Raw genomic sequence first — 23098 nt, forward strand, 5'->3', positions numbered from 1 at the left:
TTCACTTTTCTTTGTTAAGGTCACCGACTATTGATTTAAACATTTTTACAAGGATTGTTCTAGCAAGATAGGGAGTAAATGGCATGGATTATGGCAGAGGCGAAGGGGGAGGGGAAGGAGGTGGAAACCCACCTGGGAAATCTGGTGACAGTCACCTTGCGCTGGCAGAGGGGAGGAAGGGAGCTGCTCCCAAGAGTGAGAATTTCCAAGTGGCTGAAATGGTGAAGGGAGAATTCCAGAAGACCTTGGAGTAGCTGGTGAGTAGGCCGCCAGCAAGGCTTTCTTTTGTAGAGGAGGAGCCCTACTTGGCTGAGCCTCTAGAGAAGCTCACTGCTGAATGCTGGGTCAGAGGGACCCCCAGTGTAAATCATCATACACTGCTGAAGGCACATACAGCAATGTCTTCACACAGATAGGCTGGAGGACGTCATCCACACACACTTCTCTGGAGAAGGCGTCACGTGTTTTAGCACAAGGGCTGCACAGGTCCTGTTCAGGCTCCTTTCATGTAACCTTTGCCCAGGACTCTACCAAGATGGCATGCAGGCTGAGTCACATTGATGTTTTTGTTTGTTTGTTTGTTTGTTTGTTTTTGTTCTGTTTTAAGAAAAGGTCTTGCTATGTATGCTGGTCTCTAGTTCATGATGGCCGTGCTGGGATCACAGGTGTGCAAGCACCATGTCCAATGGACTCTGATGCTATCGTCCTGATTGGTCTGAATGGCAGCTGAGGCTCATGCATTATTAATACCACCTACTCTGGGCCACTCCCACTAATCAGACATTCCTAGTCGTGTTATACACGCTACGATTTTCTTTCTTTTATAATCTCTAAGTTTTTGGGTATAGTTTTTCTTCATTCTTGAGAATTTCACACATGAAATATGACAATACTCATTTTCAATTTTCCCTCTAACTCCTCCTTTATCCCCACCCCCCAGTGTAGTCGCCAGCAGCTACGGGTTACTGGGTTCCTGAAAGGAAAGCTGGGGTTGGATGGGAAAGACAGTGAGAGAAATAACAAGCCAAGACAAAGTTCTCTGATCAAGGCCAATGTTTACTTGTGAGTCAGAGCTTATAAAGGGGGTGGGGGGACCCATCCCCCACCACACCAGGATCTCGCTGCTTTGTCAGGATCCCTGCTTTCAGCAGGTAGTGGCATCTTGGAGGAAACCGCAAATGTGGCAGGACAATAGACTTTACCTAGGTCGGAAGACTCCACCCTAGATGGGCTAGCAACTGTGGCAAACCAAGTCTGAGCCAGCCTGCTCAAGACTGGGGGGAGGGCACATGCTAGTATGTCCTCTTCTAACTTCATGTCTTTTTTTTTTTTTTTTTTTTTTTTGGTAGCCCACTAAGTCCAGTTAGTGCCGCCTATATGCACATGAGTGTGGGCATCCTATAGAGTGTGAGAAACCTAACAATGGCCACAGCCTCAAAAACTAATGAACTTCCCTTCCCCTGCAGCTATTAACAGCCAATAGCTCCTCAGTGAGGGGTGGGGCCTGGAGATCATCAACCCTATCTATGCCAGGCCGGCTTGATCTTGTGCAGGTGGCGCTCATCACTGTGAGCCATGCCATGTCCAGAAGACAGGACTTCACCTCACCTCGCCCATTCTCCAGGTTATATTCCTTCCATCTCTTCTTCTGCAAAGCTCCTGAGCCCTGGTGCTGGGGTGTGAATACAGATGTTCCGTTTAGTTCTGAGCGTCCGGTCTCTTCAGCACTGTGACCAGTTGTGCACCTCCACTTTGACTTGTGTCTTCTGCAAAAAGCAGCTGCTTTGATCAAGGTCGAGAGAGCTCAGGTCTATGGGTTTTAACATTTATATTTACAATGCAATTTGGCAACATGATCACATTAGTTACTTTTCTGTTGCTGAGATAAAACACCAGAAGAAGAAGGAGAAGGGGGAGGAGAAGGAGGAGGAGGAGAAGGAGGAGGAGGAGGAGGAGGAGGAGGAGGAGGAGGAGGAGGAGGAGGAGGAGGAGGAGGAAATGGGTTTATTTGGGCTTACATTCCCAGAGGGGATACAGCCCAGCACAACAGGAGAGGCATGGTGGCGGCAGGAGTGTAAGATAGGCCTGGCATCGGGAGGCTGGCTGATCACATTTCATTCCCACACATGAAACCCAGAGGGAGCAAAGGAAGCAGGGCCAGGTTATAAAACAGCAAAGACCACCCCCAGTCACCTACATCCTCCAGCAAGGTTCTGGATGTCTTTAGGAACTTCCTAAAGGTTCCATAGTGTTCTCAAGCAGTCCACCAGTTGGAGAGCAATAGACATGAGTCTACGGGGGGAGGGGGGGTCATTTCAAGCTACAATAATGAGCATTTCTAGTGCCTATGTTTGTTTCTGGCTGTTTTTGTTCTTTTAACTTTGAAACTCCCTTTATTTTTGTGTGTATGCATGTTTTGGCTGCATGTCTGTCTGCACCATGTATGTGTCTGGTACACAGAGGCCAGAAGAGGATGTTGGATTCCCTGTGACTGGAGTTTTAGGGAGTTGTGAGCATCTTTGTTTCTTGAGTCAGGGTCTCACTATGTAGCTTAGGCTGGCTTTGAACTCAATATTCTTCTGCCTCAGACTGGGATTACAGGCATGTGTCACCATGCCCAGCTTACCAGAATCCTTAGGAAAACAGATTTAAAAAAAAAAAGTTGTAACATTTTAAATAACTACATCTTTGAGAATTTCATGCATTTTTACAATGTTTTTTTGATTATCCCTGTGGAGGGACTTTTGTGTCTGAGGCTGTAATCCTAGCTCATGTCTATGGGAGTCATAGTCCCTAGAGTAGAACCAGCTATTGTTATTTTGCTAAATATTCATGCTGTCAAATTTGTTTCCTAAATATTTATGCTTACACCTATAGATGTGGGCTATTCTTTGCCTTGGCCATAGAAGCTTCTTTTTGGAGTGGAAATAAGTCAAAGCTGAGATGTATCGCTGGTAAAAGAGTAAGGAGGGAGACTACTTGCTCCAACCTAAGCGGAATATCATATTAATTCCCCCCACAACCACTACCACCAAGGCTCAGGAGAGGGAAGGAATGCAGGATGGGAGGAACATCGTGAAATGTTGGCTTCTGGGCTGTGTCCGTCTCACTCATGGCAGCTATGGCTGCCCCCACAAGACCTATACAAGATCAAGTCAGCCAACACTCTGGTGTGGATGCGGGTAGATGATCTCCAGGCCCCACCCCTCGCTGAGGAGCTGTTAGTTGTTGGCAGCTGCTGGGGAGAGAGAATCATTCTGAGCATGTGGGTGGACCGAAGACACCCAGAGGCCCACCCATCACATGGCTCGCTTGCCGCTGGAGCTACTACAACGTGAAAGTCTGTGGTGGAGAGATAGGAGAATGGAGTGAGGCTCGGTGAAGCCCCAGCCCGAGCCGTCACTGAGGGCCATGTCTGGGTCTGTGATCAGGCAGCAGCAGGGGCCTGTGTCTATGTCTGTGGCTCACATTATGACCAAAGGCCACGTGGATGTCCCTGGTCTGGTCTGCTGCCTGGAACCATGTTGATGTGCAAGGACTGTGCAGAGATGGCCCAGTTGGGGGTTGAGGGGACTCAGGTGAGCCCTGTGGCAGGTTAGGAGAGCAGGATTGCTGTCCCTGCCCCTTGCCAGCTATAGTACTCCTGAGAGCAGGCCCTGTTCGTCACCTGGGTGACATCACTAGAGTTGGCCACGATGTTAGGAGTGTGGGTGAGCTGGCCTCCTACTCACTTGCTGTGGGGTGGTGCAGGTGAGGGAGAGATGGCCCTCATGTCCCTTGCTGGCTGCAGCACTGGGTGAACTGGTGGCCCAGCGCTGGAGACCTGTCCTGGTGCTGTGAGTGTGGGAGAGTTTGAGGGCTGATCAGCTCAGCTACCACCCAGGCCCAGATCCAGGGTGTTGAGTTGGCCCACCCCAACATCTGCTCCATCTATGAACTGCTGGAGCATTAAAGGAGACGGTCCTGCAGATCCAAAACTGCAGGACTTCCATGACTCAGGGCAACAACAGGGTTTCCGAGGAGTCCTGGTAAGGATCCAGTATGGATGGTGTAGCAGGAACCAGAGGCCTCAAACCAGACTAGTAACACAGCAATGAACATTTCCAAGTACAGACATGTGGTCTAAAAGAGTATACTGTGGGACACACTGTGACACACTACAGCTTCCACAATGAGAGTTTTTAGGTTTGTATTTGTTTTTTATTTTTGGGTTTTTTTTTGTTCTTTTATTCTTTATTTTTATTTTATTTTAGGGGGAGGTTATAAGAGTGGAGGGAAGATACAAAGAGATGGGGAGAGGAGAGGATTGGGGTGCATTCACAAGGGATCAATAAAGTTAAAAAAAGAGACATGACGTTTAGGAGGGGAGCTTGCTGGAGGGGGTAAAGAAAGGTGGGTGCCATATTTGTGTATAAGTATGAAATTCTCAAAGATAAAAGTATTTTTAAAGCTGGGCATGGTGGCACTCGTGTAATCTCTGCACTGGAAAGGCAGAGACAGGTCCATTTCTGAGGCTCGCTAGTCTATCAGCCTGGCATTTCAGTCTCTAAGCTCACAAATAGTTCACAAATAGTTCTACAAACTAAACATAGAGTTCACATTAACAGCAGCATGGGCAGGAGAACTGGCCACACTCCCACCCACCTGTCTGAGACCCAGGCTGACCAGCTCAGCTACCACCCAGACCCAGATCAGGACTTTGAGTTGGCCCACCCCAACATCTACCCTATCTACGAACTGCTGGGGCACTGAAGGAGCTGGTCCTGCCTATTCAAAGCTGCAAGATCTCCAGGACACAGGGCAACTGCAGGCTATCTGATAGGTCACCAGACTCAGTGGCAAGTACCTTTATCCACTGATCCCTCCCACCCACCCCTACCTCTTAAGTTTCTATTACCTCTCAATATCCCATTAAACTATGAACCCATCAATGGAATATTCCATTGAGAGTCCTCAGAATTCACTCTCTTCACCAAAGCCCACCTTGGAAGATAGCCACATTGAAGATCAAGACTTCAACATGAGCTTTTGGGAGTCTTTTCAGATTCAAACCATAGCACAAGTGTATACATTTGAGAAATACTATCTTCCTGCTCTCAAGACAATTGACAATATAGTTTTAAAGACAAGACTAATTCACACATCAGTGATTAGTCCCAGCTCGCCCACACGCACAGCACCAGGGCAAGCTCAAGCTCTCCAGCACTGACCCATTTACCCAATTTTACAATCGGCAAGGGCAGGGCCAGATCTCCCTATGTTCCGTCCCTGAAACCCACATGGCAGAAAGAGAGGACCAACTCTTGAAAGTTGTCCTCTGACCACCACATGGTACAAGTGCAACTTCACAATGAATAAATGAATGTATAAAGATTGTTTATTTAGAAGGTAGAATCTACTCAAGCGATTGGCTCCTTGGGATGTGTTTGGGAGGTGTAGCTCTGTCCTTGGCTCTTTCTGCTCCCTCACTGTTTTCCTTCTGGATTTCTTGAGGTGAGGGCAGCTTTTCTTGCCACCGGCTCCCATACCCACTATTACCTGCTTCATCATAGATCCAGAACGACATGGCCAAGGGACTGAGGACTGAAATGCCTGAAATCATGGGTCCAAATGAATCTTTTTTCCCCTTTGTGCTCATGTATTTTCTCTCAATGATGGGAAGATGCCTAACACACTACTCAGGGTGGGCATGAGTGTTCATCAGACTAGTAGGGTGAAGACTGAATGCTGAGGAAACTATGAAATAGACTCTTCACAGTTTTGGGATACAAAGGTTTTATGAGGCCATTCTCACTGGGCAAGATAGTCTAAAGGATTTCCAGAATTCCTGAGTGTTACAGAAACATCACAGTATCCACAGGGATCAAGCAATTAGCACAAATGCAGATTAATGGGACGAGGACAAGAATGACTGTTTCTAGAAATGAGCTGCAAAACACTTGCCCCATGCCTTAGCTGCACATCAATAAATGCACATCAAATAAAGCTACAAGAATATCTAACCACAACTAGCTACTGTTTTTGTTTGTTTGTTTGTTTTTATGATTCGGGCTGGAAGTGCTCCTCTGTGCAGGCATCATTGCCCTGAGCAGGCTGGATGGTGAAATATGGATAGAAAGAGCTGCAGATACACAAAGCCTTGGACAGAGTTCCACAACAAGCCGAGTTGGTGAGCCTCCATGGACAGCAGTGCTTATAATCTCTTCCCACTCAAACTGGAGGCTTCCCCTCCTTGCTCTTATTGTGCAATTTAAAGACACTGCTGTCTTTGTGGTTGGAACACTGCTGGACTTTTGGTTTAAACATGCTGTTGACCAAATGTCTTACTGAGGAATCTTTCCATTGGTCCAATTCTGTAATGAGTACAGGCGCTGATAACTGACTTCCCGAGGAGCCAGTGCTTACACGGGATTGAACAGTATGTAGCCTAGTAGATCTGATAACATGTTATTGGCTTGGGGTTTGATTCTTGGTCCCTTTCTTCACTTAAAGTTAAGAACTCTAATGTTGATGATGTGCACAGATCTGTGTAGAACAAAACCTAGGGAAGAAATGGAAACTGGGTGGTCGTCAGTGTGATTAATCTGGGTGGGATGAGGTTGTGGTGTCATACTTTCTTTTAGCTGGAATGCATTTTTGTACCACAATGTAAGTTCCAATAAAAGCTTACTTAATTAAAAAAACAAAACAAACAAACAAACCTGCCACCTTGGTTTTCCCTTCCACACCTGCCCTTTTTGTATTTCTGATGTCTGATTAACCCCTTTAGTGAATATCAAGGCTTTTCATTTCTGATCCTTAAATATGTTCTCTCCCTGAACCTCTGTGTACTTGTCAGACACATTTCCAGGTAAGGAAGGTAGAAGTTTCTCTGTCCCAGTCACTCTTCCTGACAATGTACCTGGTATGCCAAAGTATTTAGTTTTCTGAGGATGAGTAACTTATAAGTAGGCAAGTGTAGGGGGCTGATCTGGTATTGCTATGTATTCAAATGCTAAATATCAGCCCCTAAGATCTGGTTGCCCCCTGGGCTGTTAGGGATGGTTAAGAAATACAAGTTAATAGTTACTAGTATCATGCCAGATGCTAGTCTAGATTATCACAGAAATATACACCCTAGGTTGCACAGATAATTTATACCTATAAACAAGCAATGTTTGCTTGCTCAGGTATGCTATAAATAGATGGATAGTCTTCAAAACTCTCAGATACTCATAGAATAGGGCATTTAAAGTTTGTTTGTTGTTGTTGTTTGTTTTTTTTTATTTTTTTATTTAAGACCTTCTTGACATAAAGGCATGTCAGCTTCTGGCAGTACCCCATTCTATTTCAAAGAAGATGATGAGCATCAAGAATCTCCAACCGGAGTTTGCCTCAATGTGGCAAGCTGCCACAGGGCAGAGAGTTGCCCATAATTCAACTACAGACATAATGCTGTTCAGAAAGGACAAACAGGCTCAGGGACATCTGCCAAGCTCTGCCAAGAGAGGGTAAGCAAGTCCTTTATAATTCCTGCTTCACAAAATGTCTGTCAGATATACTGGGCCAGAAGGATGAAGATGGATGCTCCAACATTATGGAGACAATTCTGGGGAACTGTCCAGGCAGCCATTTCTCAGCCATTTCTTAACCTTGAAAGCTGCTTGCCTGCATTTCCTACAAATTCAGGTAATATTTACCCCTTCTCACATCTCTAATGGGGATGAAGGCCAGAGAGTTATAGTCTTACAATTAAACTTAAGTTATAAAGGATCTAAAAAATATACTTTAGGGTCTAAAGAGGTTTTTAAGGATGGCAAATGAAAGTTATGTAAGTTGGAGGACTTGAAGGTTTAAGTTATAAATGGATGTTTTAAGGTTGATAATTGCAAGTTATGAAAGTTAGAGAATTTAATGCCTAAGATGGTGTATTAGTCAGGGTTCTCTAGAGTCACAGAACTTATGGATAGTCTCTAGATAATAAAGGAATTTATTGATGACTTACAGTCGGCAGCTCAATTCCCAACAATTGTTCAGTCGCAGCTGTGAATGGAAGTCCAAGGATCTAGCAGTTACTCAGTCTCACGCAGCAAGCAGGCGAAGGAGCAAGAGCAAGAGCTAGACTCCCTTCTTCCAATGTCCTTATATTGTCTCCAGCAGAAGGTGTAGCCCAGATTAAAGGTGTGTTCCGCCACACCTTTAATCCCAGATGAAAGGCGTAGCCCAGATTAAAGGTGTGTTCCTTAAACACGGAGATTCAATCTTCTGGAATCCATAGCCACTATGGCTCAAGATCTTCAAACCAAGATCCAGATAAGGATCTCCAAGCCTCCAGATAAGGGTCACTGGTGAGCCTTCCAATTCCGGATAGTAGTTCATTCCAAATATTGTCAAGTTGACAACCAGAAATTGCCACTACAATCCACCCCTTGTCAACTTGACACAAATAATATCTCATGTTCACATGAAACAATAACAAGGTTGTAAATAGGCCTAACATGATATAACTATTCCTCGTACAATCGCAAACGCATTAGTAAATTGACAATGGCATTCATATTACTTTATAATCCTCGTTTCTGCAACTGGTTACGTGGCCTTAATTGGTATTTATAACTACCTTCCTCTACTACCCATTCTGTATTTCCTTCACCTTCAGCCAGCACCTCAGCAGGTCTTGGCTCTTTTCCTGGAGGATTGACCCATACCTTCATTCCTGATGGGTCTGTGTCCTTTGTCATCCTGCTTGGATTAGGCTGTTGTAGTTTCCCATTGACTTTAATCACAGGACATGGTAGTACTAAGAGACGCCCTAAGGGATCTCCTACACTCCAGACATAATCTTGCTTACCACCATTGTGAAGAGGTAATCCAATTTCCCCATGGTAATCTGGATCTATCACCCCTCCTAACACTGTTATTCCTTTTTTAGCCTGTTGGTTTAAGGGCATTAGAAGCCCAAAATGACCAGGGGGAAGTCTGAGCTTCCAGTTCAATGGAATGTTTGTTGTAGCTCCTGGTAGGAGCACTCCCCTCTCTGGAGCCAAAACTTCTAGGCCAGCAGAACCTAGAGTTATGGGGACAGGAAGCAAAAATTTTCCTAGAGGGTCACTAGGAGTGATAGTAAGTGGAACTATTCCCTTTTCCACCCCTTGATTCCTGGACCCATGAATCCTGGCTATGGGTGAAACTGTACCATATATCGAGCGCTGATTCAAAGCATATACTGCCTTCTGAAGAACTCTACCCCAGCCTTCCAAGCTGTTACCACCTAATTGGCGCTGTAACTGCGTCTTCAAAAGGCCATTCCATCTTTCTATCAGACCAGCTGCTTCAGGATGGTGGGGAACGTGGTAAGACCAGTGAATTCCATGATCGTGGGCCCACTGTCGTACTTCTCTGGCTGTGAAATGAGTTCCTTGGTCAGAAGCAATACTGTGTGGAATACCATGACGATAGATAAGGCATTCTGTCAGTCCGTGAATGGTGGTTTTAGCAGAGGCATTACGTGCAGGAAAGGCAAATCCATAACCAGAATAAGTATCTACTCCAGTAAGAACAAAACGCTGTCCTTTCCATGAAGGAAGTGGTCCAACGTAGTCAACCTGCCACCAGGTTGCTGGCTGGTCACCTCGAGGAATGGTGCCATATCTGGGGCTCAGTGTTGGTTTCTGCTGTTGGCAGATCTGGCAATCAGCAGCAGCTGTAGCCAGGTCAGCTTTGGTGAGTGGAAGCCCGTGTTGCTGAGCCCAAGCATAACCTCCATCTCGACCACCATGGCCACTTTGTTCATGTGCCCATTGAGCAATGACAGGGATGGCTGGGGAGAGAGGCTGATTGTCCACAGAACGGGTCATCTTATCCACTTGATTATTGAACTCCTCCTCGGCTGAAGTCACCTTTTGGTGAGCATTTACATGGGACACAAATATCTTCACATCCTTTGCCCATTTGGAGAGATCTATCCACATACTTCTTCCCCAGATGTCTTTCTCACCAATTTTCCAATTGTGATCTTTCCAAGTGCCTGACCATCCAGCCAATCCATTGGCTACAGCCCATGAGTCAGTGAATAATCGTACATCTGGCCATTTCTTCTTGCAAACAAACTGTAATACCATGTGTACTGCCCGAAGTTCTGCCCACTGTGAAGATTTCCCTTCACCTGTGTCTTTCAAGGTTGTCCCAGAAAGGGGTTGTAATGCTGCAGCTGTCCACTTCTGGGTGGTGCCTGCATAACGTGCAGAGCCATCAGTAAACCAGGCTCTAGTCTTCTCCTCTTCGGTCAGTTGATCATAGGGAACACCCCATGAGGCTATAGGCGCATGCTTGGCAGCAGATGGCATTGTAACAGGAGTAGAAACCATAGGCATTTGAGCAACTTCTTCATGTAACTTGCTTGTGCCTTCAGGACCTGCTCTGGCCCGATCACGTATATACCACTTCCATTTGATAATAGACTGCTGCTGTGCGCGTCCCACTTTATGACTTGCAGGGTCTGATAGTACCCAGCTCATGATGGGTAGTTCAGGTCGCATAGTAACTTGGTGTCCTATTGTCAAACGTTCAGTTTCCACTAAGGCCCAATAGCAGGCCAAGAGCTGTTTTTCAAAGGGAGAATAGTTGTCTGCAGATGATGGTAGAGCTTTGCTCCAAAATCCCAAAGGTCTTTTCTGTGATTCACCTACAGGGGCCTGCCAGAGGCTCCAAACAGCATCTCTATCAGCCACAGACACCTCAAGTACCATTGGGTCTGCTGGGTCATATGGTCCAAGTGGTAGAGCAGCCTGCACAGCAGCCTGGACCTGTTGAAGGGCCTTCTCCTGTTCCAGGCCCCACACAAAGCTAGCAGCTTTCCGAGTCACTTGGTAAATAGGCCTAAGTAACACACCCAAGTGAGGGATGTGTTGTCTCCAGAATCCAAATAGGCCCACTAAACGTTGTGCTTCTTTCTTGGTTGTAGGAGGGGCCAGGTGCAATAACTTATCTTTCACCTTAGAAGGAATATCTCTGCATGCCCCACACCACTGGACTCCTAAGAATTTCACTGAGGTAGATGGTCCCTGAATTTTGGTTGGATTTATTTCCCATCCTCTGATACTCATATGTGTTACCAATGAGTCCAAAGTGGTTGCTACTTCCTGCTCACTTGGTCCAATCAGCATAATGTCATCAATATAGTGCACCAATGTGATATTTTGTGGAAGATCCAAACGATCAAGATCCCTTCTAACTAAATTATGACACAGGGCAGGAGAGTTAATATATCCTTGAGGCAAAACTGTGAAAGTATACTGTTGGCCTTGCCAACTGAAAGCAAATTGCTTCTGGTGGTCCTTATGGACAGGTACTGAGAAGAAGGCATTTGCCAGATCAATAGCCGCATACCAGGTGCCAGGAGATGTGTTAATTTGCTCAAGTAACGAAACTACATCTGGTACAGTAGCTGCAATTGGAGTTACTACCTGATTTAGTTTTCGATAATCAACTGTCATTCTCCATGATCCATCTGTTTTCTGCACTGGCCAGATAGGAGAGTTAAATGGAGATGTGGTGGGAACCACCACCCCTGCATCTTTCAAGTCCTTGATAGTGGCAGTAATTTCTGCAATGCCTCCAGGAATACGATACTGTTTTTGATTCACTATTTTCTTTGGCAGAGGCAACTCTAAAGGCTTCCATTTGGCCTTTCCAACCATAATAGCCCTCACTTTACAGTTCAGGGAACCAATATGAGAATTCTGCCAATTTCTGAGTATATCTATCTCAATTATACATTCTGGAACTGGGGAAATTACCACAGGATGTGTCCGGGGACCTACTGGACCTACTGTGAGTCGGACATCAGTCAAAACTCCATTAATCACCTGCCCTCCATAAGCCCCTACTTTAACTGGAGGGCCACAATGTTTCTTGGGATCCCCTGGGATCAGTGTCAACTCAGAACCAGTATCCAGCAGACCCCGAAAAGTCTGATTATTTCCTTTTCCCCAGTGTACAGTTACTCTTGTAAAAGGCTGTAGGTCCCTCTGGGGAAGAACTGGAGAAAGGGTAACAGCAAAACCTTTGGGTGTCTTATCAAGATCCTTCCTCAGCGGAACCTGGCCACCCCTTCATTCAAGGGGTTCTGGATCTGCAAACTGTCTCAAGTCTGGAAATTGATTCACTGGCCGAGATTGCTGTTTACCACGATCTAATGTAGCCTTTCTTTCATTTAGCTGTTTACCACCATCTAATGTAGCCTTTCTTTCATTTGTTTGAGAATTTTTCTGCTTATACAGATCAAACAAATATGCAGTAGGCTTCCTATGTATTTCATTCCTGGAAACACCATGATTGGTTAGCCAGTACCAAAGGTCCAACCTAGTCATGCCATTATAAATTTCACCTCTCCTGTGCTGACCATTACTGGGTATGTTATAAACATTCTTTTGTCTACGCTGTCCATTATAATAACTAGGATCACCTTGTCTCCGGCGATTCAATGCTGCCACCTGGCCCTTGTTACCTCGGAATCCAACTAAACCCAGTGAATTTAATTCATCTAATTGAGCAGAAGCATCTCCAATGCTAAGATCTGGCACAAGGAAAAGGGAAAGAACAAAACCCTTCAAATGTGCTGGTGCCCCTCTCACCAATTTGCGTCTTATAGAGCTAGTGAAAGGCATATCTTCTGGACCTTCCCATTGTGGACAATTATGCTTTACACAATATATCCACTCTAGCATTGCAATTTCCCGAAGTCTTAAAATCCCTTCATCAACACTAAGCCACGGAATATCAGGCATCTCCAAGTCATTTCCAGTAGGCCATCTTTTGATAAACACCTCAGCCAACCATTCAAACAAACTTTTGACACCTTTTTTAACTATGCGAGCTTCCGTATTAAACCTAGAATCTCTACTCAGAGGACCCATGTCAATAAACTCAGCCTGCTCTAGTCTTATGTTCCTTCCACCCTTATCCCACACCCTTAAAATCCATTCCCACACATATTCACCAGGTTTCTGCTTGAATGAATTAGCAAACTCATTAAGCTCCTTAGTAGTGTAGCAAATTTCCTCATGGACTACACTTTCTACCTCCCCTCTAGGAGCCTGTTTTGCTTTGAGTCTGGTTACAGGTCTAGAAGAAACTATTGGTGGGCCTTGAGAAACATCAGTAGTGAAAGTCATTGCTGGTTTATCAGACTCTGCAAAATTAATTTCCTCATGTGGGGAAGGCATTATTTCAAGGGGTGGGGCTGAGGGTACTACTTCCTCAGGTGGGGCAAACCCTTGAGAATCTGAAGATTCAAAATTCTCAGCTTCAACATGGTCTTCCCACACATCCCCGTCCCATGTTATAGGATCCCATTCTTTGCCAATTAGAGCCCTTACTTTAACTGTCGACACACTCTGAGGCTGAGACTTGAATTTTCGCTGTAGTTCAGCCAACCTTACAATGAGAGTTTCCGTTTGATTTTCTGCAACTTGAGCTCTATTGCTACAAGAGAGAAGATTTTCTTCAAGGACACACTTAGCAACTTTTAGATCGTTTACTTGTGTCTGGAGCCTTTCGATTTTATCACACAACACCTTCCTTTCATTCATCATTTTTTCCACAGATACTAAGAGCAGCCAGCCAGTAAAATCATTTTCCGATTTTTTCCCCATCTTGTAGAAAGCTTTGTGCACTGAATCACCTAATTCATTAAGAAAATCAAGGGCATTAGCTTCTTTAAGTTCGGAATATAGTTTCAACCATGGGTCTTCAAAATTCTGAGCTCCCAGGAGGGAGAGAATCTGGAGAGGTTTCAATAGTTGAAAGTGCTGGTGGATCAACAAGCCAATTCCAGTATTTTAAAAGATTCATCCTTGTACTTCTGTTACTCTAGAACCACTCCTGGTACCAACTTCTGTATTAGTCAGGGTTCTCTAGAGTCACAGAACTTATGGATAGTCTCTAGATAATAAAGGAATTTATTGATGACTTACAGTCGGCAGCTCAATTCCCAACAATTGTTCAGTCGCAGCTGTGAATGGAAGTCCAAGGATCTAGCAGTTACTCAGTCTCACGCAGCAAGCAGGCGAAGGAGCAAGAGCAAGAGCTAGACTCCCTTCTTCCAATGTCCTTATATTGTCTCCAGCAGAAGGTGTAGCCCAGATTAAAGGTGTGTTCCGCCACACCTTTAATCCCAGATGAAAGGCGTAGCCCAGATTAAAGGTGTGTTCCTTAAACACGGAGATTCAATCTTCTGGAATCCATAGCCACTATGGCTCAAGATCTTCAAACCAAGATCCAGATAAGGATCTCCAAGCCTCCAGATAAGGGTCACTGGTGAGCCTTCCAATTCCGGATAGTAGTTCATTCCAAATATTGTCAAGTTGACAACCAGAAATAGCCACTACAGATGGTAATGAGAAAATGATTTAAATACAGAACTCTAAACTCACCAATATAGGCTAAATAATAGAACACTTTCTCCAAATACAAAAGGAGTGGACATTATGAATGTTAATTATTACACCATAGATTTCATAATTGTTCTTACTATACACACTTTATTGTTGTAAGAAAAGTAGTCTTTTTATTCATACAAAAGAGGGAAATGTAGGGAACTGATCTGGCACTGTTATCTATTCAAATGCTAAATACTGACCCCCAAGATCTGGTTGCCTTTGGTGAGGAGAACCTCAGGTGTGAGGAGATCTTCATGAACACAAAATGATGCTATGTAACCTTGCTTCCCAAGTTAATTGATTAATAAAAGGCTAAAACCTGTGATTGGGCAGTAGATAGAGGTAGGTGCGTTTTCAGCTACCTGGCTTGGGGTCACAGGTAGGGAGAAAACGGAGAAGAAAGGACACACAGAGAAGAGGAGGCCACCATGAGAGTGGATGGACCACGAGCACATGGCCAGGAGAAATGGCAAATAACAAGGGACATATGGCTGGGATGTAAGTTAGAATAACTCCAAACCTGCCCAATCTAGGCTCACAGCTTGTTAATAAAATACAAGGATTGTATGTCTTTTGTACAGGCTAGCTTGAATATGTAATTCCTTTTATAGGCAAACATAAGAATTGCTTAGCAATCTAGGACTCTGCTTGGCTTGGGCTATGCACACATACCACACTCCAAACAATATGCCTATGCAATCTGTAAGGAACCTAGGACCCCCATTTGTATTGAGCTATGCACACAGCCATCTCTAAAGAATTGAGGGCTGGAGAGATGGCTCAGTGGTTAAGAGCACCGACTGCTCTTCCGAAGGTTCTGAGTTCAAATCCCAGCAACCACATGGTGGCTCACAACCACCCATAATGAGATCTGACTCCCTCTTCTGGTGCATCTGAAGACAGCTGCAGTGTACTTAGATACAATAATAAATAAATCTTAAAAAAATATTTTAAAAGAATTGAATAAGTTGTTCCACTCTTAACAACCATTGAACTTGGACAGTTTCTATTCAAAGATGTTTCAACTACATCTTGTAAGAGGATAGTAAGATTGATATAACCTGAATTAATTTTGGGTGCATGGGTAACAAGATGAAAGTATGTACTCTGGGTGAACTTTTAGGGAGTAAACCCCTATTTGCCATCTTATGCCTATGTATAATTGGGTACACATATCAAAAATCAGGTGCATTATGGAAAGAACGTGCACCGTAGGAAAGAGGTTATTATGCCCAGATCCGAGGGTCCCCAAAGACCACTAGGAGTTGAACTCTAGTATGCAAAGACAAAGAGTCTTTATTCAAGCTCGAGCTTGGACCCTCAGGCCCCTCTGATGAGCAAGGTAGCACAGAAGGCCCCAAGCATCTAAGGTTCAGCCCTTTTATTTCAGTTACAGCAGCAGGGTGAGTGGCTTATCAGCTTGGCAGTTACATGATTGGTTAACAATTATTTCAGTTGGCTTAAAGAATTTATATCTATCTATAACGTCTGGAACATTAGGTATTTTCCTGCTGGTGAACCATGTTTAGGGTGGTTCCTTCCTGGAACAGTTTGTGGTTTTCTCAGTAATTAGGGTTGAACCTGAGGATAGGGCCTAGTGTATAATAAAATGGAAGCCTGGTTACAAGATGGAGTTTGTCTTGTCAAGTTGGGGCCCTTCAAGGTTACATAACACTCTGTCAGTCTAGATAAAGAATCACCTATGCAACCTTTAGCAACCAAATTCCTCCTTCTCTTAATTCCATAAAAGGAAATGCCAGACAGTCCTTGGGGACCTTTAGTCAGTGGCCCACGGTCACTATTTTAACCACATTCCTTCTTTCTCTTCTATACTATCACTTTGCTTTGGATACAATTTTGTACTTTGCAAATCTGTATCTGATCATTTCAATGCTGTGAATAAGATGTCATGAACCTGGCAGCACTAAGCCCAGACTCTGACCACCAGGAACAACTACACAGCTGTGAAGAAAAGAACCAAGCCAACGGGCTGGTGGAGAGGGGTGGGTGGGTACAGGGAAAATGGAGAGCAGGTCCTGCTTGTGAATGTGACATTCATGACCAAAGGTTCATGACCTTTAAAGATAACCATGTCTCTATCCTCTGCTGTAGGCTGAATTACCACACAAGCTTTCTTGATGGAATAGAGGTCTTTGTGATGCAGTCTGGTGGCCTGATTCTGTTCTCTGTGACATGCACATGTCAAGGCTTGGCCCTGGGAGCTATTAGGCACATGGACTCTGAATGTCCTAAGAGTAGGATGGCTGGTCTCCTCATGCTGATGAGGTTCAGACCATGCTGAGCACTATGTGCTTTCTGTGGGACACTGAATGTCCCTTGTATGTCTATTTCTGCTTCTTCATCATTGTCCTAATTGTCTGGCAAGTGCGTCAGAATTACCAAGGATTGAAGTGCGAAAATAGAAGAAGCTGCTGTCGGGTAGGGAAACCCTGTGACCAATACTGAGCTGGTAGAGACGCTTTCAAGATCCGTCTTCCACTTATGGCCTCACTACCCCATCTGACAGTTTGGATATGATACTTTGAAGGGTGTTTATATAATACCTTTCTCCTGTGAGGCCTTTCCTTACCAGAATGTTTATGAGTTGTAAACCAAAAACCATTGTATTGCTTTGAATAGAAGATTAGCATTATCTCAGATCTCCCAATACAGGAGAATTTCCCATTTTATTTTGTTACAGCATTTATACCTGGAAAGCTTTTTATATTAGAACACATCCTATATGTGTTCTATTCTTTCTACTCTTTTGCCTGCAAACTCTGGTAAAACATCACTCAGTAGACGGATAGGAAATAGAGTTCAGATTAGTTTCAAAGAGAACCAGAAAAATGGAGAAGAAGGGAAAGTCAGGGAAAAAAAAAGTAGAGCCTAGCAGAAGGCAGGGGAGGAGAGCGTAAAAAATACACATAGATAAGGAAAGGAAAGGAAAAGTGCAAGATATTTATCACAATATGAACACAAAAGAAAGTTCCAGCCTCACATTCTAATATTTTTCTCTTTAAGCGTCATCAAAAAGTCAGGCAAAGGGCTAAAGATGCAGCGTCAAGAGGTAAAGTTCCAATGTCCCCTGACTCCCCGCCCCGGGAGAGCTCCCACAGTTCCTCTTCTCTATGACCTTGCCCAGTGCCAAGTGCTCTAACTTCTGAGGTTCCAGAGCCACTAACTGGTGACATTTACAAAGGACTGATCTTGATGGGAAATGAGAAATTAAGAATGTTAAAAAAAATTCTCTGCCTTACTCCCCTGACAAGAAAGAATTGAGGAATTAAGGCGTCCTTAACTGTCATTTACTGAGTTTATGACCCTATGGGATTCATTTCACCTATGGGTTTATCAATAAAATAAGCACACTATTAATTATCCCTACAGGGGACAGTGCGTTGTAAATGGTGGTGCTCTACCCAGACAAGGCACAGAGCACCAAGTCTAGGAGCTCAGCTTCCTGTTACTGTAGAATCCCATATAACACTGTGTCCTGATTCCTCAGCCAGGAGACTTTCCCGAGAAGAAGATGAGAAGCCATGCGAGCTGCTCTCTATCATGAAAAGGTGACTTCTTGACCTCTGTATCTAAACTCTGATGATTTCTTGGTCTGATCCAGGCCAGGGGTGAGGAAAGGAGTAACTGAGGGAAGGACAAATACAGGCAGGCAGGTTCACCAGCTGAGAGGGCTGCCAGGGCAGAGATGGGTCACATCTCAGCAGGGAAGAGCCACCCCACACCCAATCTGTATGTTAGGGTCTCAGCAGGTCTGAATTTCAGAACGGACTCACGCATGCTCTGTAAAGGACATTGCTAGGGTTGCACCCAGACACCAACCTGTCAAGAGAGGGAATTCAGCATAAAGAGGTCACCATGTCATGTGGTCTTCCTGCTGCTCCCTTCCAAAGGCAGAGCCCTGGGTTTGGCTGGACCCTGCTGCAATTACCTCCTGTCTGTCCTCAGTGGGGGAGCAGTTGTTGGGATGCCATCTTCCCATCATCTTACCCTCTACTTCATTTCTGGAGAGCACAAAAGATTCCCAAGAGTTTCTGGATACAGCAGCACCCCATGCTTTGAGTGAGGACCTCATTTCCTACAGTGTAGGATTAGAACTTTGGGACTGGAGAAAAGGGCCCAGAAACCTCCAGACAGTCTTCCAAAAAGACAGACAAAGTTCCTTCATTAATAGTTGTCTTATTTTTCTCTTCCAAGCCAAAGCTGGGTCCCCAAGCAGGGAAATGTGCGGCAGCTCCTGTGTTTAGATCCCAGCTGCCAAATCTGTGAGGCTACGACTCTAGAGATTCGGCAGTTGCTGCAGAGTAAGAAAAGCCAGATCTCCCCTGCCTTGTTGGGACTGCCACAGAGAGCCGCTTGCCTGGAGATGCCCATATCCAGTGAGTCTTTTGAATGGAATCAGGATTTTTACTCCAGGTACTCCACAAACTCTCCAGTGGTGCCTGGAAACCAAACACTCACACAGCTAACAGAAGAGTTAACAGAGTCTACCAATGCAGATGGTGTCCTGCTTTGCTGGACTGATCCCCTCCAGATAGGACAGGAATTTCATCTGGCAGACATGCCCATGGCCTCTGAGACACTGGTTTCTCCAGGGCTTGAGGAGCCAGTGGTTTTAATGAATGAGGAAGACACAGTGCACAGCAATTTAAACTATATCCAGCAGCTCCAAGACCATGAGGCATTGAACTCACAGATTCCTTTTCAGACCCTGACCCCACAGCTTACTGTCACACATCCTATGGCTGTGTCGATTGTCACCGATGCCCCGCAGCCATTCCTCAGTCCGGAAGTATTAAGGCTTTTGGAGATACATGTGAAAAAACTGATGCATTTCCAAAGGTGGGGGCTCCCCAGACGTGTAGAGGAGTCCCTAAAGCAATTCATGCCAAACCCACCAGTGTATCTCCCGCCAGAACATAACCAACCAGTTTCATTTATCCTGAATACTAGCTCTCAAGACTGTGTTCATAGGTTTGAGGGTATTTCGCCCGAGACCTGGTACTCATATATGGATGGACAACCTATCCAGACCTTTTGGGTTTCTGAGTGGTCTAGTGGTGACCAAGGACAAAGACTATCCTGCAAACCAATCCCTAGCCCTGTGGAAAAGCCCTTACTCACTCCTGACTATGAACTTTTACATGACCTCTGTCTATCGCCTGAGGGACAAGTTGATGGCTCCCAGAGCAATCTTCAGAAGAAATTCACTCAGTTATTCTGCGGTCTCCCTTCTATGCATAGTGAATCCTTGGGGTCCACCTTCTTGTGCACTCAAGGTGTCTCCAAGAATACACTCAAACCCCCCTACAAAGAGCCTCATTTCTTGAAGGTGTCCCCACCTATTCCCTTACCTGAGGCAGCCCCGCCCCCTTCTTCAACTTCTCCAAATGAGTCTTTGGATGAGCCTCAAAGAGCTCAGATCGGTGGTGTTCCATTTCTGACTCTGTCAGAATGTAAAACTTTGGAGTGGCATCTTCTACAAAGACAGCTTCAGCTTCAGTGGGGCCTGCCGGCTGTCATCGCTAGACCTCCACGTGTGCAGAGCCACACGCAGTATAAGCATAAGCCATGGAATAAAGCCAAGCCACGTGAGACTTTAAAATTTTTCGGGCCAGGAAAACCCTTCTCAGCTCTCACCAGAGAGCTTTTCTTCATCCCTCAGCACGCTCGCAGGCTGCTGGAATTCCACCTGCAGAAGCGGCTGATTCACCTTCGCTGGGGGCTGCCCCAGAGGATCCAGCGCTCCATAAATATGCTGCTCTCCTCAACAGACCTGCAGTCCCTGCCCTGCGGTGGCAGTAGGCTACCTAATGTGAGCATCTCACAGCCAGGGAAACCAGAGGCCTATGGGTCTGGTGATACGTTCTTACCCACAGCGGGCAAAGGAACAACCCCCATGCCACACTTGTTTGCCAAGGCACAGGAAATGTTGAAAAGCCATGATACCAAATGTGAACAGATCCGGGAGGGCAAGGTCCCGGCCTGTGTCCAAAGCGCCTGGAAAGGCAGAATTCCTGGGGATTTGGCAGCAGGGACTTTATTCCCAAACATTCCACAAGGTCAGCCCCTGGAGCTTCAGGCAGAAAACAACCCTGACCTACATCAAGAAGCTGTTTCCTGGAAACCAATGGACCTTGACCAGGAGGCTCAGGCCTTTTCAGGTGTTTTCATTGAACACTGTAGGCGACCCCAAGCCCTGTCTGAGGAAACCATTAAGAAACTGGAGACAACTCTGAGACATAAGTATTTGGCCTTCCTGTCAGGCCTGCAGGCCCTTTACTGCATGGCCCCAACTAAAGCAACATCCCCAACTGTTGACCAATCTGTAATCACAACTATGCCCTGGTCTGTCAAAAGCCCACAGAAGCCCCTATCTCAGAAGTCTCCACTTGAAGCCCTATGCCTGAGTGGGCTTGAGCCCTGTACTCAAGATGACAAGGAGACTTCTGCAAACATTGCAGAAGAGTTCCAGCATGGAGCTCAGGGGCATGGAAGGACAGAGAAGGTGCCTCCAGAGAGACAGCCTCTCCTGAATAGACCCTACTCATTAGACACAGAGATCATGGAGAGAGTGAGTTTCTACCTGAAAAGGAAGGCTCTGGATATAAAGTTGGGAATTTCTCTAAAAGAGAGTGTGTTCCAAGAGCCAACTGCAACAGACTTGGAGAGTGAATCTGTTCAGGAGCCTCTCGGGAGTCCACGGGAAAGCACACTGCTACAGGGACCGCCCACCTTATGTCACGTTCCTGTAGCCCCAGATCCAGATAAGGTCTGCCTTAAACAGCCAGCTACTGCAGTGCAGGTTGTGTTTCAGGAGCAAAACCAACCGAGTTCCAGAGCAGTGCCCCATAGATCTGCCCGGCAGGGCTCACAAGTCCACAGGAATATGATGGAGGCCCAAGTGCACTATGTTCAGATGGGGACCGGTGGGGAAATGCTGAACCTAGGGGAACCCTTTAGCACTGAGTCCCAAAGCCCAGGCAAGAGTAAGTCAGGCTATGTCCCTACAGTGGCAGGCAAGAGAAAAATCCCAGGGAAACCCAAGGTCGTGGGGGACCTTGGAGAAGGGGACGCAGGTCTTGGATTTTCCCTGGTCAGTCTAAAGACACGCCAGGATGGAGAGCAGGAGAAGAGGCTCCTGCACAGACAACTCCAGGGCTCCTCACTACAGGCCCAAACCTTTCATCTTGAGGGTGCCTGTCCACACAGCCCCCAGGAGTCCCCTGAGCTCCAGTTCGCAGATCCACCTCCAGAAGTCTTCATGGAGACAGACTCTGAGCAGGACATGGAAGACAGTCAAAGCAAGGAATCCATTGTCCCAGAACCTGCGAGGACTGCTAAAGCCCCCCAGCCTATGCTCTCCCGGGCTTCCCAGGGCCTTCCTTTCCCACGCTCACCAACTCAGAGAAAGCCTTCTCAGGGCCAACCTGGTCCAGGTCACGTCCCACCAGGGCATGCAACGCCAGCCTCTCCCTACACGAGACCCAGCCGCCTTCCAGAGGCTGGCTTGAAAAATAAAATGAAATTATTTTTTCATTCAATTAAACTCAAGATGAAGAGCAAAGCACACACGGAGCCATCCACGGTCTCTACACCTGGAAAGGTGGCCAAAACCAGTAAAGAAAATATTGATAGGGGTCTGCCTCAAGCCAAGAGCCCCACCAAGAAAACAAAGCCAGAGGACTTCAGAGGGCCCAAGGCCCAGTTTTCAGTAGTTGGCCCCTGTCTAACTCCTTCCTATATTCTAGACAGTAAGTTCTGGCCTCGACCTCGACGAGTTGGCTCTGTCTCAGTACTAGGCCACTCTTACCATTGCCCTCGGCACTGTCCTAGGTTGGCTTATGCCAATCAACAGAGAAACCCACCCTAGGTCCCAGGGTTCACATCAGAAATGTTGTTCTGTTAATGGACCCCCTCCTTTGTATCCTTTAAAGAGAACGATTATTGTTATTTTCTCTAATGAACAGGTGGATTAAGGAGCCACCCATAATATATTCTGTACCTGTAAACCAAGAGTTGTCTGTCTTTTCTTGTCTCTGCTGTAGATTATTAAGGGAAGGGATGAAGGAAGCAACAACATCCAACCCCATCCTGCAGAGGAACTTTAGCCCCCAATCTCATGGCTCCTTTTAGAGAAGTACCATTGGCGCAGCTTTCTTCAAGGGATACTTTTGAGTTTATATTTTTGAGGCCGGAAGTGGAAGGCAGGCAGAGAGGGATGCTGGAAGAACAGAGAGTGGGAGATATAGCCAAAAGCAAAGTCGCTAAAAAGAAAATGCACACCGTGTATATGACAAACCACAACTGAGTTGTGGAATCTCCATGTTCACCCCAGTGCTGTTGGGAATATCTTCCTACGGACCCATTTGGAAGCTTGTTCAGCCCCTTTGCCTGGTTCTTGTACTTCAGCCCTGTGGCACCCAGAGATGCCTCCTTGGAAGGAAGATCCAGGGAGGGTGGGGAGCATAGAGAGGGAGCTCTTATACTTGGGTCAAAGCTGCTGTGTTCCTGATCTTCATGCAAGGAAAATCAGGTCAGCTTTGTTATCACTAAAGCCTAAGCAGGAGGCTAGTCCAAAGCCCAGCTGTGTTGGGGATAGGCGTTTAAAGCCATCATAGGCAGCTTGCATGACCAAGGAGTGAATTGGTCATTAAAGA

At 45.8% G+C, this 23098-nt stretch overlaps 1 protein-coding gene across 4 annotated transcripts in view; it reads left to right on the top strand.

Moving 5' to 3' along the window:
* The window catches only part of Fam205a4 (family with sequence similarity 205, member A4), a 29564-nt gene extending 7110 nt beyond the window's left edge, over positions 1–22454 (top strand). The window contains exons 1-4 of one of the 4 annotated variants that reach the window (XM_017320553.2): positions 7280–7490; positions 17445–17490; positions 17929–17989; positions 18636–22454. In XM_017320553.2, coding sequence (XP_017176042.1) covers positions 17982–17989; positions 18636–22311 — 3684 coding nt within the window. In that variant the 5' untranslated portion in view covers positions 7280–7490; positions 17445–17490; positions 17929–17981 and the 3' untranslated portion in view covers positions 22312–22454. Of the gene's footprint in view, positions 1–7279; positions 7491–14376; positions 16860–17444; positions 17491–17810; positions 17990–18635 lie in introns of those variants that run through there. The other 3 variants (XM_001481239.6, XM_006538397.1, NM_001357590.1) reach the window with 3 other exon arrangements.
* Positions 22455–23098: the final 644 nt, after the last annotated feature.

The sequence above is a fragment of the Mus musculus genome, chromosome 4 (genome assembly GCF_000001635.26).
Source record: "Mus musculus strain C57BL/6J chromosome 4, GRCm38.p6 C57BL/6J".
NCBI lineage: Eukaryota > Metazoa > Chordata > Mammalia > Rodentia > Muridae > Mus > Mus musculus.